This window comes from Dendrobates tinctorius, unplaced genomic scaffold (assembly GCF_039654945.1).
Source record: "Dendrobates tinctorius isolate UK_male_01 unplaced genomic scaffold, ASM3965494v1 ptg000157l, whole genome shotgun sequence".
NCBI lineage: Eukaryota > Metazoa > Chordata > Amphibia > Anura > Dendrobatidae > Dendrobates > Dendrobates tinctorius.
Window position 1 is genome coordinate 10,534,051 of NW_027361824.1, and position 18,399 is coordinate 10,552,449.

The 18,399-nt window shown below is 48.4% G+C and overlaps 1 protein-coding gene across 1 annotated transcript; it reads right to left on the bottom strand.

Moving 5' to 3' along the window:
* Nucleotides 1-17,030: 17,030 nt before the first annotated feature.
* On the bottom strand, nt 17,031-17,957 carry LOC141051485 (odorant receptor 131-2-like). Its single transcript, XM_073548407.1, has one exon. The coding sequence runs from the start codon at nt 17,955-17,957 to the stop codon at nt 17,031-17,033; it is 927 nt and encodes a 308-aa protein (XP_073404508.1).
* Between the last annotated feature and the right edge of the window lie 442 nt (nt 17,958-18,399).

Here is an 18,399-nt window from a genome sequence, read left to right on the forward strand (position 1 = left end):
CCGCACTACACATGGAGGACAGGTAGAGAGTGACAGACCCTGCACTATACATGGAGGACAGGTAGAGAGTGACAGATCCTGCACTATACATGGAGGACAGGTAGAGAGTGACAGATCCTGCACTATATATGGAGGACAGGTAGAGAGTGACAGATCCTGCACTATACATGGAGGACAGGTAGAGAGTGACAGACCCCGCACTATACATGGAGGACAGGTAGAGAGTGACAGATCCTGCACTATACATGGAGGACAGGTAGAGAGTGACAGATCCTGCACTATACATGGAGGACAGGTAGAGAGTGACAGACCCCGCACTACACATGGAGGACAGGTAGAGAGTGACAGACCCTGCACTATACATGGAGGACAGGTAGAGAGTGACAGATCCTGCACTATACATGGAGGACAGGTAGAGAGTGACAGATCCTGCACTATATATGGAGGACAGGTAGAGAGTGACAGATCCTGCACTACACATGGAGGACAGGCAGAGAGTGACAGATCCTGCACTATACATGGAGGACAGGTAGAGAGTGACAGATCCTGCACTATATATGGAGGACAGGCAGAGAGTGACAGACCCCCGCACTATACATGGAGGACAGGTAGAGAGTGACAGACCCCGCACTACACATGGAGGACAGGTAGAGAGTGACAGACCCTGCACTACACATGGAGGACAGGTAGAGAGTAACAGACCCCGCACTATACATGGAGGACAGGTAGAGAGGACAGACCCTGCACTATACATGGAGGACAGGTAGAGAGGACAGACCCCGCACTACACATGGAGGACAGGTAGAGAGTAACAGACCCTGCACTATACATGGAGGACAGGTAGAGAGGACAGACCCTGCACTATACATGGAGGACAGGTAGAGAGTAACAGACCCTGCACTATACATGGAGGACAGGTAGAGAGGACAGACCCCGCACTACACATGGAGGACAGGTAAAGAGAGTAGACAGACCCCACACTATACATGGAGGACAGGTAGAGAGTAACAGACCCTGCACTATACATGGAGGACAGGTAGAGAGGACAGACCCCGCACTACACATGGAGGACAGGTAGAGAGTGACAGACCCTGCACTATACATGGAGGACAGGTAGAGAGTGACAGATCCTGCACTATACATGGAGGACAGGTAGAGAGGACAGACCCCGCACTACACATGGAGGACAGGTAGAGAGTGACAGATCCTGCACTATACATGGAGGATAGCAGGCCTGGATTGGCAATATAACCAACCGGGCATTTTCCTGCTGGGCCGCTGTCACGTGGGCCGCGGGCGGCAGCGACCGATCATCTGTCCGCTTGCCAGCTGCTGCGGCCACTGTTGCTCCTGCCGCTGGCCCTCTGTGGGCATGGCGGTGATAGTTTCAAGTTCCTCCCACACTGCAGGGAGATAAGCCGCCACGCCCCCCCACGCACCCCATCCTCGCCTTAGCATGAGACCCCCTCCCCCCCGCAGCCACTCACAGCGTCGCACTCGCTTGCCTGCTGGCTCGGTTCGCAGGACCTGTGATGAGGTCACAGGAGGGGAGGAGTCAGGGGGTCACATGATCAGCAGGAGCCTTTGTTCAGACCCCCCCGATCATGTCACCCCTGACTTCGCCCCTCCTGTGACCTCATCACAGGTCCTGTGCGCTCAGCCTTGCCTCTACCGTCTGCAAGACTCTGCTTTGCTGTTGTCATGGTGCTGGTTGAGGTAAGTATGTGTGGGGTCAGGATTTACAGTGTAGATGTAGCAGAGCTGTGTGTGTACGAGGTGTACGGAGAGGAGCCGCGTGTGTACGAGGTGTACGGAGCGGAGCCGTGTGTGTACGAGGTGTACGGAGCGGAGCCCTGTGTGTACGAGGTGTACGGAGAGGAGCCACGTGTGTACGAGGTGTACGGAGAGGAGCCGTGTGTACGAGGTGTATGGAGCGGAGCCGTGTGTACGAGGTGTACGGAGCGGAGCCGTGTGTACGAGGTGTACGTAGCGGAGCCGTGTGTGTATGAGGTGTACGGAGAGGAGCCGTGTGTACGAGGTGTATGGAGCGGAGCCGTGTGTACGAGGTGTACGGAGCGGAGCCCTGTGTGTACGAGGTGTACGGAGAGGAGACACGCGTGTACGAGGTGTACGGAGCGGAGCCGCGTGTGTACGAGGTGTACGGAGCGGAGCCGCGCGTGTACGAGGTGTACGGAGAGGAGCCGCGCGTGTACGAGGTGTACGGAGAGGAGCCATGCGTGTACGAGGTGTATGGAGCGGAGCCCTGTGTGTATGAGGTGTACGGAGCGGAGCCGTATGTACGAGGTATACGGAGAGGAGCCGCGTGTGTACGAGGTGTATGGAGCGGAGCCGCGTGTGTACGAGGTGTACGGAGCGGAGCCGCGTGTGTACGAGGTGTACGGAGTGGAGCCGTGTGTGTACGGAGTGGAGCCATATGTGTACGGGATGTACGGAGCGGAGCCAAGTGTGTACAAAGCATACAAAGCTGGCTTTTCCCACGGGCACAGGAGTACACGGCGGAGTCCCGAGGAGCATTTTAAAACACACACATGACGTTCCACCTGAAGTGATGTGCTGGAAGCTGACCGGAAATGAGATAATTTCTTGAGGAGATTGTGACGGAACCAGGAATGCTTCAGATCCATCACCATGTCCTCCTCCGACAGCGCAGACAGCAGGATCGCCTTGGAATCGGGGATGCAGGCCATGTGAGCGGATCATGATGGGTCCTGCACCGGGAGGCTCAGGTGGGCACTACAATGGGAGCCAGGCTGCTATAGTATCTTTGTAGAATCTTTCTTTATTTCTTTCTCTCTTTTTCTTTCTTTCTCTGTTCTTTCATTCTCTGTTCTGTCTTTCCCTCATTTTCTTTCTCTCTCTAATCTTTCTTTCTTTCTCTCTGTTCTTTCTTTCTTTTCTTTACTTCTTTCTTTCTCTCTCTGTTCTTTCTCTGTCTCTCTCTGTTCTTTCTTTCTTTCCCCTCTTTCTTTCTCTCTCTGTTCTTTCTCTGTCTCTCACTGTTCTTTCTTTGTCTCTCACTGTTCTTTCTTTCTTTCCCCTTTCTTTCTCTCCGTGTTCTTTCTTTCTCTCTCTCTCTGTTTTCTCTCTTCCTTAGTGCCAGTCAGTGTGCCCATAATGCCAGCCACTGTGCCCTCAGTACCAGTCATTGTGATCAGCAGTGCTGAATGGGTGCGATTAGGTGTGGACATGGGTGTGACTAGTTGTGAAATGGGTGTGGCTGGGTGTGGCCAAAATTTGCAGCTGCGCGCGCCGCAGTCTTTGTCCATCTTTCCCTTCTTCAAAAGATGGGAGGTATGATAGGGGCGGCTATGACCAGGGGGTCTGGTTGCCCAATAGAGAGCAGATCTGCCAGGAATTCTGTAATCATGCATACAAAAGGGGACAGAGATTTGGGAGGAGTGCTGTACCTAAAAGCACTAAATAGGACTGAGCTGAGATGTTGGGCACAGCTGTGACTACATGTTATATAGTCGTGTTAATCTCCTTTCACTTCTTGTAAACTACAAGTGTACAAAGATATTATATAGTCACCATGTGACTAGTGGGCCTGTGTAACTTCAAATGCCAGGGCTGAATTTTAGTCCCAGTCCGGCCCTGGAGGACAGGTAGAGAGTGACAGACCCCGCACTATACATGGAGGACAGGTAGAGAGTCACAGACCCTGCACTATACATGGAGGACAGGTAGAGAGTGACAGACCCCGCACTACACATGGAGGACAGGTAGAGAGTGACAGACCCTGCACTATACATGGAGGACAGGTAGAGAGTGACAGATCCTGCACTATACATGGAGCACAGGTAGAGAGTAACAGACCCTGCACTATACATGGAGGACAGGTAGAGAGTGACAGATCCTGCACTATACATGGAGGACAGGTAGAGAGTGACAGACCCCGCACTACACATGGAGGACAGGTAGAGAGTGACAGACCCCGCACTACACATGGAGGACAGGTAGAGAGTGACAGACCCTGCACTATACATGGAGGACAGGTAGAGAGTGACAGATCCTGCACTATACATGGAGGATAGCAGGCCCGGATTGGCAATATAACCAACCGGGCATTTTCCCGCTGGGCCGCTGTCACGTGGGCCGCGGGCGGCAGCGACCGATCATCTGTCCGCTTGCCAGCTGCTGCGGCCACTGTTGCTCCTGCCGCCGGCCCTCTGTGGGCACGGCGGTGATAGTTTCAAGTTCCTCCCACACTGCAGGGAGATAAGCCGCCACGCCCCCCCACGCACCCCATCCTCGCCTTAGCATGAGACCCCCTCCCCCCCGCAGCCACTCACAGCGTCGCACTCGCTTGCCTGCTGGCTCGGTTCGCAGGACCTGTGATGAGGTCACAGGAGGGGAGGAGTCAGGGGGTCACATGATCAGCAGGAGCCTTTGTTCAGACCCCCCGATCATGTCACCCCTGACTCCGCCCCTCCTGTGACCTCATCACAGGTCCTGTGCGCTCAGCCTTGCCTCTACCGTCTGCAAGACTCTGCTTTGCTGTTGTCATGGTGCTGGTTGAGGTAAGTATGTGTGGGGTCAGGATTTACAGTGTAGATGTAGCAGAGCTGTGTGTGTACGAGGTGTACGGAGAGGAGCCGCGTGTGTACGAGGTGTACGGAGCGGAGCCGTGTGTGTACGAGGTGTACGGAGCGGAGCCCTGTGTGTACGAGGTGTACGGAGAGGAGCCACGTGTGTACGAGGTGTACGGAGAGGAGCCACGTGTGTACGAGGTGTACGTAGCGGAGCCGTGTGTGTATGAGGTGTACGGAGAGGAGCCGTGTGTACGAGGTGTACGGAGAGGAGCCGTATGTACGAGGTGTACGGAGCGGAGCCGTGTGTACGAGGTGTACGGAGCGGAGCCCTGTGTGTACGAGGTGTACGGAGAGGAGCCACGCGTGTACGAGGTGTACGGAGCGGAGCCGCGTGTGTACGAGGTGTACGGAGCGGAGCCGCGTGTGTACGAGGTGTACGGAGCGGAGCCGCGTGTGTACGAGGTGTACGGAGAGGAGCCGCGCGTGTACGAGGTGTACGGATAGGAGCCGTGTGTGTACGAGGTGTATGGAGCGGAGCCGTGTGTGTACGAGGTGTATGGAGCGGAGCCCTGTGTGTACGAGGTGTACGGAGTGGAGCCGCGTGTGTACGAGGTGTACGGAGCGGAGCCGCGTGTGTACGAGGTGTACGGAGCGGAGCCGCGTGTGTACGAGGTGTACGGAGCGGAGCCGCGTGTGTACGAGGTGTACGGAGCGGAGCCGCGTGTGTACGAGGTGTACGGAGAGGAGCCACGCGTGTACGAGGTGTACGGAGTGGAGCCGTGTGTGTACGGAGTGGAGCCATATGTGTACGGGATGTACGGAGCGGAGCCAAGTGTGTACAAAGCATACGAAGCGTGCTTTTCCCACGGGCACAGGAGTACACGGCGGAGCCCCGAGGAGCATTTTAAAACACACACATGACGTTCCACCTGAAGTGATGTGCTGGAAGCTGACCGGAAATGAGATAATTTCTTGAGGAGATTGTGACGGAACCAGGAATGCTTCAGATCCATCACCGTGTCCTCCTCCGACAGCGCAGACAGCAGGATCGCCTTGGAATCGGGGATGCAGGCCATGTGAGCGGATCATGATAGGTCCTGCACCGGGAGGCTCAGGTGGGCACTACAATGGGAGCCAGGCTGCTATAATATCTTTGTAGAATCTTTCTTTATTTCTTTCTCTCTTTTTCTTTCTTTCTCTGTTCTTTCATTCTCTGTTCTGTCTTTCCCTCATTTTCTTTCTCTTTCTCTTCTTTCTTTCTCTCTCTAATCTTTCTTTTTTCTCTCTCTGTTCTTTCTTTCTTTTTCTTTCCTCTCTTTCTCTCTGTTCTTTCTTTCTTTCTTTCTTTTCTTTACTTCTTTCTTTCTCTCTGTTCTTTCTCTGTCTCTCTCTGTTCTTTCTTTCTTTCCCCTCTTTCTTTCTCTCTCTGTTCTTTCTCTGTCTCTCACTGTTCTTTCTTTGTCTCTCACTGTTCTTTCTTTCTTTCCCCTTTTTTTCTCTCTGTTCTTTCTTCTTTCTCTCCGTGTTCTTTCTTTCTCTCTCTCTCTGTTTTCTCTCTTCCTTAGTGCCAGTCAGTGTGCCCATAATGCCAGCCACTGTGCCCTCAGTACCAGTCAGTGTGATCAGCAGTGCTGAATGGGTGCGATTAGGTGTGGACATGGGTGTGACTAGTTGTGAAATGGGTGTGGCTGGGCGTGGCCAAAATTTGCAGCTGCGCGCGCCGCAGTCTTTGTCCATCTTTCCCTTCTTCAAAAGATGGGAGGTATGATAGGGGCGGCTATGACCAGGGGGTCTGGTTGCCCAATAGAGAGCAGATCTGCCAGGAATTCTGTAATCATGCATACAAAAGGGGACAGAGATTTGGGAGGAGTACTGTACCTAAAAGCACTAAATAGGACTGAGCTGAGATGTTGGGCACAGCTGTGACTACATGTTATATAGTCGTGTTAATCTCCTTTCACTTCTTGTAAACTACAAGTGTACAAAGACATTCTATAGTCACCATGTGACTAGTGGGCCTGTGTAACTTCAAATGCCAGGGCTGAATTTTAGTCCCAGTCCGGCCCTGGAGGACAGGTAGAGAGTGACAGACCCCGCACTATACATGGAGGGCAGGGAGAGAGTGTCAGACCCCGCACTATACATGGAGGACAGGTAGAGAGTGACAGACCCCGCACTATACATGGAGGACAGGTAGAGAGTGTCAGACCCCGCACTATACATGGAGGACAGGTAGAGAGTGACAGACCCCGCACTATACATGGAGGACAGGTAGAGAGTCACAGACCCTGCACTATACATGGAGGACAGGTAGAGAGGACAGACCCCGCACTACACATGGAGGACAGGTAGACAGTGACAGACCCCGCACTACACATGGAGGACTGGTAGAGAGGACAGACCCCGCACTACACATGGAGGACAGGTAGAGAGTGACAGACCCCGCACTACACATGGAGGACAGGTAGAGAGTGACAGACCCTGCACTACACATGGAGGACAGGTAGAGAGTGACAGACCCCGCACTATACATGGAGGACAGGTAGAGAGTGACAGACCCTGCACTATACATGGAGGACAGGTAGAGAGGACAGACCCCGCACTACACATGGAGGACAGGTAGAGAGGACAGACCCCGCACTACACATGGAGGACAGGTAGAGAGTGACAGACCCTGCACTATACATGGAGGACAGGTAGAGAGTGACAGACCCTGCACTATACATGGAGGACAGGTAGAGAGGACAGACCCCGCACTACACATGGAGGACAGGTAGAGAGTGACAGACCCTGCACTATACATGGAGGACAGGTAGAGAGTGACAGACCCCGCACTACACATGGAGGACAGGTAGAGAGTGACAGACCCTGCACTACACATGGAGGACAGGTAGAGAGTGACAGACCCTGCACTACACATGGAGGACAGGTAGAGAGTGACAGACCCTGCACTATACATGGAGGACAGGTAGAGAGTGACAGACCCTGCACTATACATGGAGGACAGGTAGAGAGGACAGACCCCGCACTACACATGGAGGACAGGTAGAGAGGACAGACCCCGCACTACACATGGAGGACAGGTAGAGAGTGACAGACCCCGCACTACACATGGAGGACCCCTCGGCTGTGCCACCTCTCTCCTCCCATATCTGAGGATCCTTTGCTAGGTGAAGAGAATATGGCATCAGGCTGCGCTGCTCGCCTGTCAGGATGTTATACCAGATTCACTAGTAGGACTTTTATGGATTAAAACGTGCGCTGCCAGACCATCAATCCTCACAAGTTGTGTACTTAATATATTTATTTCCCAACGCGTTTCGAGGTCATAAAACCTCTTCCTCAGGGGATGACATGTACAGGCAGGTAAAGACATTGCCGGTTTTATACATACACAGTTCAAATATTGGCGCCAAGAGTCACATGTTGGGAAGGGGATAAAGGTCAGAGATCATCAGTGTAAATGTTTAAAAACTTAGTACATCCAACAGAATTAATTCATTTGGTGTGTTCCCAGATAAAAGATAGAGAAGAGAAAGAGAGTGAAGGAAAAATAAAGAAGAAATAAAAGAAAAAAGAAAAAAGCGCTACACGAACCCGCAGAAAAGGAACGAAAGAAAGTGATAGCCACTGTGTAATCCGCTACTCCAAGTGAGCAGAGGAGAAGTAGCTGAAAGAGAGGAAGAAAAAGAATAAGAATAAAAATGGGAGCCATTATGGGAAAATATATGATAAAAATGATGTGAATATTATTAGAAGTGAATGTGTTAAAATCTTTATTAGTATATAAAATGCAGTAAAAATTGGATGAATAAAAATATATATGAATAAAAAATATATAAAAAATATAAAAAATAAAAAAATATATATGAATATAGGATGTTATACCAGAGGAGTCCAAGTGGATGTAATAGAAAATGGACTTTATTTGAAATAAAGTGTTTTCTATTACATCCATTTGGACTCCCCTGGCCCATGCGTTCGTTTTTATTCCATTGGTTTCTTGCTTTTGCAAGACTTTGGGAGGTCTCCACCCCTCCCATGCGGGCCATGCACATATAAAGCCGTCTCACACAGCATGCCCACATCAGACATTACCTCTCTGAACCCTGCTCATATAGGTACTGTTCACATGGTCAGGTTTTAAATACATTGGTTGGGACTGCTCTGAGGGGTATACCTTGGCGTTGGTAGAGCGGCTTAGCGTACATTTTTTGCAAAAAACGTATGAACTAAATACCCTGTTTTGTTATCATCTTTTTACTAGCGCTTGCTGTTCATTGTTGGAATTTTTTTACAGCAGAGTATTTTTTCACGTTTGTTGTACTGTGTTTCTCTGTGTTCCAGTCTCTTGGTGGTGTGAACACTGTCTTACCGACCTGTTCACTGTATGTGCATGGCCCATGCGTTCGTTTTTAATCCTGACAGGCGAGCAGCGCAGCCTGACGCCCCATTCTCTTCACCTAGCAAAGGATCAGCAGCCGCCAATGTTAAGTGCATTGGTGGTGTCTCACAAAACCATAATAGGTGAGTGAATTTGATTATCCCTCACAAATATTCCTTTTATCTCGGATAAGACCCTATGTGCGCTCTATATTCCTTCTAGGTACATTGTCTCCCATATCTGAGAGCATAGTTTTCCGGCCAGAACGGTGGATGCCCATAACTTTCCGCCTGAAGCTCTAAATGAGGCGGCACCAATGAGTTCTGCTGTATTTTATCTGTGCAGAGAGATCAAATACGGCTACTGTATTTATTTCTGGTAGCTATGCTTTAAAATTCAACAATGCAGAGTTGTAGAGGTGGCTGCATGGTATGGGCTTGTGGGGAAAAGAATGCAGATTCTGATTATGTTCTCGGCTAGGTTCAGAGATATTACATTCTTTTATTATAGGTAATTTTCTAGATTCAATATCAGAGCCTTGTGCTGTTGAACCTTGGATCTGTGGTGCCACTATGTCTGCGTGTCAGTCCAACAAAGGAAGCCAGTTGGCTGGTGACTGCACAAGAGTTCACATCCCTGTGATAATTGCTTTACTTGGTGCTGGGGGACACAGGGTCTATGCCTTTTGCCCTCCTGGGGAGAGTTTCAAAGGCCTTTTTGCTCGAGCTAATTAAAAATGCCATTGGTCTGCCCGGCTGTAGGGAGCTTGGCACATCTGGCGGACTTTATGTATCGTTGCCTTTCCCGTGACCCTCGCATTACATTCACCTTGGCCAAAAAAGAGTACTGTTATTCCTGCTAGACCCACGCTGCAAGGAGAACTTTTCATCTCTCCTTCCTGTGGTGGATAGGGCTACTAACATGGTGCTATACCAGAATGTTTAGTTTGCAAAAGAGAAGACTGAGAGGAGACTTAATAGCTGTCTACAAATATCTAAAGGGCTGTCACACTGTAGAAGGATCAACTTTATTCTCATTTGCACAAGGAAAGACTAGAAGCAATGGGATGAAACTGAATGGGAGGAGACACAGATTAGATATTAGAAAAAACTTTTTGACAGTTAGAGTGATCAATGAGTGTAACAAGCTGCCACGAGAGGTGGTGAGATCTCCTTCAATGGAAGTCTTCAAACAGAGGCTGGACAGACATCTGACTGGGATGATTTAGCGAATCCTGCTTTGAGCAGGGGGTTGGACCAGATGGCCCAGGAGGTCCCTTCCAACTCTACGATTCTGTGATTCTATGATTCTATGAAGGCCATTATGGAAAATATGTTGAAAGAAATACCATCCGACAACGCTAGCAGTAGGGGGCAAAGTTACTTACCCAACCAAGGAGGAGAGGCGAGGGAGACACACATCAGGTACAGCAGAGGCAGGGGTACACTGTCAAAGGCCTGGGCCAATTTCATGACACTCTCAAACTTTCAAACCCTGATGACCGGATATTTTTGATGAGGGAAAAGTTTTTAACTATGGTCAAGCAATATGCAACATGCTGCGTTCGGCGCACATGGGCGCACCTTCAAAAGTGCGCAGCGCACGCCAAAATCCTACTAGCGCACGGCCAGCGCACGATCTGCACACCCTATGCTAAAGATAGGGTGCGCAGATCGCAAGCGTCCATGTGCGATAGTAGGCGGCGATGACCGGATGGGGCGGGCAGGGAGCCAGCAGTGGGCGGGGCTTAGCTAGTGTGAAACTAGCCTTAGCTATCCCTCCTAGCTTTGTGTCATCAGCAAATTTAATCAGTTTACCCTCAATTCCTTCATCTAAATCGTTGATAAAGATGTTGAACAATACAGGGCCCAGGACAGAGCCCTGTGGTACCCCACTTGAGACATTCTTCCAACTGGATGTGCAGCCATTTACGACCACTCTTTGGGTTCGATCACTAAGCCAGTTATGAATCCACCTAACAGTTGCCTTGTCCATTCCATACTTAGTCATTTTTTCAATAAGGATTGTGTGAGATACTTTGCCAAATGCTTTGCTGAAGTCAAGATATACTATATCTACAGCATTTCCTTGATCCACCCAATCAGTGATTCCGTCATAGAAGGAAATTAAGTTAGTCTGACATGACTTATTAGTTACAAACCCATGCTGACTCTGTTTAATCACTTCATTCTTATCCAGGTACTGACATACATGTTGTTTAATAATTTGTTCAAAGATCTTTCCTGGTATAGAAGTCAGACTCACCGGCCTATAGTTGCCTGGGTCCACCTTCTTCCCCTTTTTGAAGATAGGAACAACATTTGCTCTTCTCCAGTCTTCTGGGACTTCTCCTGTTCTCCAAGAATTTACAAAGATTATGGAGAGGGGTTCAAAAATTTCTTCTGCTATCTCCTTCAGTACTCTGGGGTGTAATTCATCTGGACCTGGAGATTTTTGGCAGGTTTTGCACTTAGTATATAACCTTTATGAATCTAAGGCCGGGGTCACACTGGCGAGGAATACAGACGAGTGAGAGGCGTTAAAAGCACGCATTACACACGGACAAATGATTCTCTATGGGGCGGCTCCCATCAGCTGTATATTTCTCGTGAAATTTGGGAGGTGTAGGTATTAATTTAAGGGGTTAATTCGTTGTTAAAAAATGTGTGGGCTCCCGTATTGACAAATTACCGCGGGAGCCCACACATTTTTTTACAACGAATTAACCCCTTAAATTAACACCTACACCTCCCAAATTTCACACATCAACCCTCATCTAATTACTAATGAAAGACATACAAAACAAAACATGAAATGAAATGCTTTACTGTATGTAACCATGTGTCATTTCATGGCGGGTTGGGGAATGATTTGACAGAAGCCGGCAATTGAATTAGCGGCTATTCTGCTATGAAGAACTCTGTGAAATATAAATATATATATATATGTGTCACAATGACATGTATATATATATATGTATGTATTCTATGTGTCTATATCTATTCTTTCGTTTGTGTTATAAAACCTGTCATAGGGCTCCATTAAATGTCCATTTTGCAGCCTGCGAGCAAATCTCGCCATACGGATTGCATACGGATGCTGACATGCGCAAAATACGCGACCACACCGTGCTTACGGATGACATACGGAGCACTGTTTAGGGGTCATTCATCCGTATTACGCATGTAAACTACGGACCGTATTTTGCGTCGGTTAGTGTGACCCCGGCCTAAGAGCACCAATACATGACAATTTGAACAGAACATGTATGAGGCCCTCTTTTATATCTAATACAGGGTGTATCTGAGTCCCTCTTCCATCTAAGTTTTGGCTGTTCTTACTTCCCTCATAAATTACACTGAAATTTCCTATTTTTCTATAATTTGGTTTACTTAAATTATTATTATTTTTTTAAATCCTTTTTAAATTTTGCCTTATATAAAAGTCACTATACAGGAACGAATGTCTCTTAACATTTTTTTTTTTTTGTAAACTCCAATTTGTCTTCGATTTTGAATGTTTTATTGTCAGTCCTTTAAGTGGAGTAAAAGTGTGATCTCATTGTTCTCAGCAGGATCTGGGAGTCAGAGATGTTTCCAGGGGTCTTCCCCATGCTATTCTCCTTCCATTCAGTACTTTTTCCCATCCATTTCAAGATTTTCCGTGCCCCCAGACCTCCTTATAGGGTCTGCCGGATAAATGCTTGAATTTCACATCTGAGGATTAGGAATTGCTTGGTTTCGCATAACAAGCACCCAAACATTTTAGTGCCTATTGCTAAATCCAAGGTGAGCAGGAAGGGCAGAGGATATTTGTCATAGTTGCCTCCTCTGTAAAATTTCTTTATCTCTATGTGAAATTGAAGGAGCTGTCATTAAAATCAAAAATGAAATTATACCTAATCAGCCTCCCCCATGGAGTAAGGCCAATAGGTGCTGAAAGGACAGGAGTAGAGATGAGCAAACCTTTCAACATGTTTACTGAATGGTTCGTCGAACACACATGAACCCCATTGAATTCAATGGGAGGCAAAACTAAACACAAAGACAACAACTTCAGGGGGCCAAAAAGCTGCCAAAACAACTCAAATCAGGCTCAGACACCAGAAAAAGTGGCATGAATTGACCATGAGACCTGGTGGTTGAAAGGTTACCTGAGTTCAAGTCACTGCATCTCATGGTAACTCCAGTGCTTGACTGTGGATTGTCGGGGTGCAGAGTGCCGGACTCGTAGCCGTTCATCGGTCCGGCACTGGCACTTCGAGGCAAGAGAAACAACTGCCACAAACTCAGGTGACCTTACTGTTCTTTTTGATTGATCATATCATGGATTCCAGGTTGGTGCAGCGGTCGGTACATTACCTGGTTCATTGGAAGGGGTATGGGCCGGCCTGTTGGTGCATTTCATTCTAGGTATCCTGGTAAGCCTTGGGGTCCAGTGGCCCCCCCGTTGAGAGGGGGTACTGTCATGGTTTGTATGGCTAGGATATTTTAGGGTTAATTCCTGTAGCCTCACTCTGACCCTGGGTGGACTTCTTATAGCTTCCATTTGGGAATTTCCCTTGTCAGTGATACTTTCGCCCTTGGCCAAGTGTGTTGACCCCTGAGTGTGTTTTGTGCCGTGTGCTATTTTGCCTGATACCATGGTTTTTGACTTGGTCTGATCTCTGGATACTGCTTGCTGGATTCTGTTTCTGTACCTTCTCTGTCCGTTTGGTATTGATCTCTGCCTGGCCCCCACTATCCGTTCTGCCTAATCCCTTAGTACTGTTGTGCTATCCAGTGCTCTGACCCCGGCCTGATCTGGTTTATGTCCCTGTCTATGCCCCTTGGTAGCTCTGTCCTGTAGTTACTGTTCTAGCAGTTTTCCTTCAGCTCCTAGCTCTCTGGAGTTTAGACCATGCCCCCCCACCAGTCAGGTGCTTCAGGTCCTATCTGGCCTGAAGCAATCTCTCTTCAGTCCCCTTCGCCCCGTGTTCCTGGGAGCCTGAGGCTGTCTTCAGGACCTGTCTTCCCGGGAGATTGCATTGGTGAGTTTCATTTGCAACCCTTCCCGTGACAGTGAGGACACGGAAGGCTTGCCTGTTAGCATGGTTGACTTTATGTTGCGCTGCCTTTCCCGTGACCTTCGTATTCTCAAAAGTTTGGGTGACAGTCATTACTGGTCGTTGACACTTCCAGACCCACGCTACAAGGAGAGCTTTCAATCTCTTCTTCCAGAGGAAGATAGGTGTACAAAAATGGTGCAGTACCAGAAGGTCCTTGTTACGGAATTATTTAAAAAAATTCCCATCTGAAAACGCTGGAGGTCACAGTTCATTGGACAACGAAGGAGTACAGGTGAGAGAGACACAGCTCCAATCCAGCAGAGGCAGGGGAACACTGGCAAAGTTCTGGCAGAGTTCTCTCAGACCCTACCATCGCAGTGGTCCTGAGGCGTGGGGTACTCTCACAAGGAGTGCAACATTTTTGAAGATGGTGAGGGAGTACCTTGTTGAGCATACCAACGTCCTCCAAGATTCCTCTGTACCTTTTAATTATTGGGTCTCAAAGCTGGTCACGTGGCATGAACTGGCTCTCTATGCCTTGGAGGTCCTGGCCTGTCCTGCCGCTAGCATTTTGTCAAGAGCACATTTTTAGTGCCGCTGGTGGAATTATAACTGATAAGCGCATTCGCCTGTCAACTGAAAATGCGGACAGGCTGACTCTTATAAAAATGAACAAGGGCTAGATTGGGCCAGACTTCTGTACACCACCGCATGATAACAGCGAAACATAACCTCAAATCCAGTGTCTTTTTTTGGGAGGTGTATTCCCATGCACCTCTTCACACCCACACATGGGTATACACATCCTGATTTTGGCTATTTGCTGTTATCCTCCTCCTTCTCCTCAATGTGTACCAAATGAATAATGTGAACTTGCTTTTCCTGTCGCCATCTAATACGTGTGTTCAAAGGCTTATTGGGGTGCGTGTTACTTTGGGGCAGGGCAGGCCTTGCATTTAATGCATAAGCAAACAGTATGTGAGTAGCAAATGAATAATGTGAACTTGGTTTTCCTGTGGCCATCCATCCAGCACGTGGGTTTAAAGCAGGGGTCTCAAACGAGCGGCCCGCGGGCCGCATGCGGCCCCTGAGGCAGGCATCTGCGGCCCGCGGTGCACCACATGTCTCACTCCCTGAGGCAGGGGCAGGGTGTATGGAGCGGAGCCGTGTGTGTACAAGGTGTACGGCGCAGAATCCTGTGTGTACGAGGTTTATGGAGCGGAGCCATGTGTGTACGAAGTGTACGGAGCCCTGTGTGTACGAGGTGTACGGAGAGGAGCCCTGTGTGTACGAGGTGTACGGATCGGAGCCGCGTGTGTACGAGGTGTATGGAGACCTGTGTGTACGAGGTGTACGGAGCGGAGCTGCGTGTGTACGAGGTGTATTAAGTTTGAAAGGAATGCGTCCCCCCAGCTCAAATTTTGTTTTATGTGCGGCCCCTTTACTCTGCCGAGTTTGAGACCCCTGGTTTAAAGGCTTATTGGGGTGCGTGTAACTTGAATGTGTAGGGGTCGGCCAGAGCAGTAGTCGTGGCTGAGCTTAACAGACTTTGCATGCCCTGGCCTCCCTCTACATAAATCACGTTTCACTTTCAGCCTATTTGCCTGGGCATTCTCTTTGCCGTCAGGGTTCTTCCTTTGCTCTTTAAGGTCACCTTTGGCCCTTTGTGCAGTAACAGACACACAGTCCACTTGTAACATGAAACAATAAACTACTTTCAGGAATTCTCAGCGCATCCAGACTTAACACAGCATTCACAGCAGTTTCCACATGATCTTTCCCTTCTCTGCTCTCCCTGTCACATGGCTCGAGATCAGGTCATACCGTGCTGTACATTTTCCCGGCATCCTCCCTGTGCAACCTTGCCTAGTGTGGGGGTTCCCTCAGCTTTCAGTTCACCCCGATTCTGAGGGCATCAGTCGATGCAATGATCTGCCACATGGTGAGAGACCCACCCATCTATCCTGCCGTGTCCTTCTCTGTAGCCTTTCTCTCTCTCTCTGCAGCTCCTGTGGTGGTGCCTGTGTAGTATCCCATGTTCTGGATGCCTGGGCTCTCACTTAGATGAAACGTTACGGGTATTTACTGCTGCTCGGGCCTTTGCCCACCCGAGCTCTATGGGTGCCCTCGCCTTCTCCCACTAATCAGGAAGCTCCCTTCCTCCAACCAAACTGACCCCTCCTATAGTTAACTATTTACATGGTGGTTTATCCTGTGCCCCATCTAGTGGCCAATTTGTAAACTGCTATGTCCCGAGCTAACACATCAGTTGCATATTTACATATGTACATAATATACATCTAAAGACCACCCCCTAAATATCACACCCCTAAAAACCACCCACTAAATACAACACCACTAAAGACCACCCCCTAAATACCAGACCCCAAAATGGCCTGAATAACAGCTAGAGGAGATCATTAGAATTACATTAAAGAACAGAAGAGTAACTGTGCAGTGATATATAGAGAGAGATATCTGTGCCCCATTACACAGTCAGTGCCCCCTATGCACCCCTTTATTACACAGTCTGTGCCCCCTATGAACCTCTTTAGTACACAGTCTTTGCCACCCATGCACTTCTCTTTCACACCAGCTCACTCAACTCTAGCCGCTCATTACCGACCACCAATGCAGTGCTCTTCCTCTCCTCCTGCTCCTTCACTGACATTTGGTGTCTTCTTCTCCCAGGGAAACCACTAAAGCTTACTGCCCCCTCTATCTCCTCCCACCAGCCGCCATGTCAGGTCCTTCAGCTCTCCGCTCTTGCTGCCAGCCAAGAACACTGAGCGTTGAGTGCGGAAGATGGGTTATGTCCTGTTTGTACGGCGCATGGCAGCCTTTTTAGTGCAAGCGCGGCACAAACTTCGGGAGTGGGGGAAAAATTCACAAACGGTACTTTTTTCTACCGGACACTACGGAGGGCAAAGAAAATCACCGGGTTTTCATGGACTGTCCGTAAATGTACGGACGGTTGGCATCCGTGATATACATACACCACTCATATTCTATAGTTTAATAATATAAACACCTGTCATATTTACACTCAATGACGTCTGTATCCTAAAGTTTTCCAGATACATTTACGGAGAAATTCATCTCTAAGTCCATAAATTACAGGACTGATAAATCTGGGAAGGCAGGTAAGAGCAAAGAAATGCATAAACCGCATGTAATGCGCATCATGTTTCATCTCTGTGTAAGGTGGAGACCAAGAAGCAAAATATAGAAGGAGCTGAAACGCGTGGAGGAGTACAGTTCGAGCTGCCTTGAAGGCAGAAGACTTCCCTGAGCTGATCTTTAAGGCCACCACCATGATGTTGACATAAGTATAAAGAATTATCAACACTCCCAAAGCTAGGCTAAGGATGAGCGTGATGGACCAAAGAGACTTTTGCATTTCAGTAATTTCAAATAAATCCACGTTACATTTAATATAAGAGGCAAAAAAATCCATGCGTACTGATGTCATGAGTGAAATGAAATCCGCAGCGCAGGGGACCAGTCCGACCACCCAGATCACAATGGCGGTGGCTTTATACCGTGGTCCCGTACACAGTTCAACATGTCGCAATGGGAAGCAAACAGATATGTAACGTTCCAGAGCCATGGCCATCAAGATGTACAGGGTCGTTCTGAATGTAGACGATCCGAGTGTGATCAAGACGTAGCAGACGGGAACTAGGAAAGTTATAGCAAACACGGTGGCTAAAAGTAAGAGGAAACCCACCAGGAGATACAAAGTGTCATTGATAAGCATGTGGGCAAACAGAATGTAACGGGCACTGGCCCATATGTTGGGTGTGGTAACATAGATCTTCAACATGACGGCCATAAGGTAGAGGAAGACACCAAAGCAGAACACAGCTGGTGGTATCACGGCCATCCTCACAAAGGTCCAACTACTAACGGAATAAGTAGAGTTTTCAGACCTAACATGGTCCTTGAAGAAGTCCTCCTGGAATAGAGTCATTCGGGCAGTTTGGTTTAATAGTTTATTAGTTGGTCAATCAAACATTTGTCATGTTGTTAGAAGATGGGCTTGGACAAAGAATTATGGTGTCCGACTCCTAGTTACCAGAATTTTTACTTTATGTCTGCACTTGTTCTTAGACTATGCTCCTAAACACACCTAACCTACTGGATTTACATCAAACTTCTTGCAAATGACTCCATCATCAAGCCCCCAAAAATGTAAAAGCTCCAGCCTTGAATTTAAAATAAATAATTTCCAATTTTTTCTAATAATATTATCAGCTGAGGGGGAGGTGGCGCCATAGGTTATTGTCTACCCCACGAAAACCATTGTACCAACCCAAATTACAGCTTGTAGTGGCAATTGAATTAACCTACATAACATGTTATAGGATATATATGGTCCTCTCAAGAAATTAATGGAAAAAACTTTTCTCATA

Coding starts and splice junctions, on each gene's coding strand:
- LOC141051485 (XM_073548407.1), bottom strand. CDS start 17,957: ATGACTCTATTCCAGGAGGACTTCTTCAAGGACCATGTTAGGTCTGAA.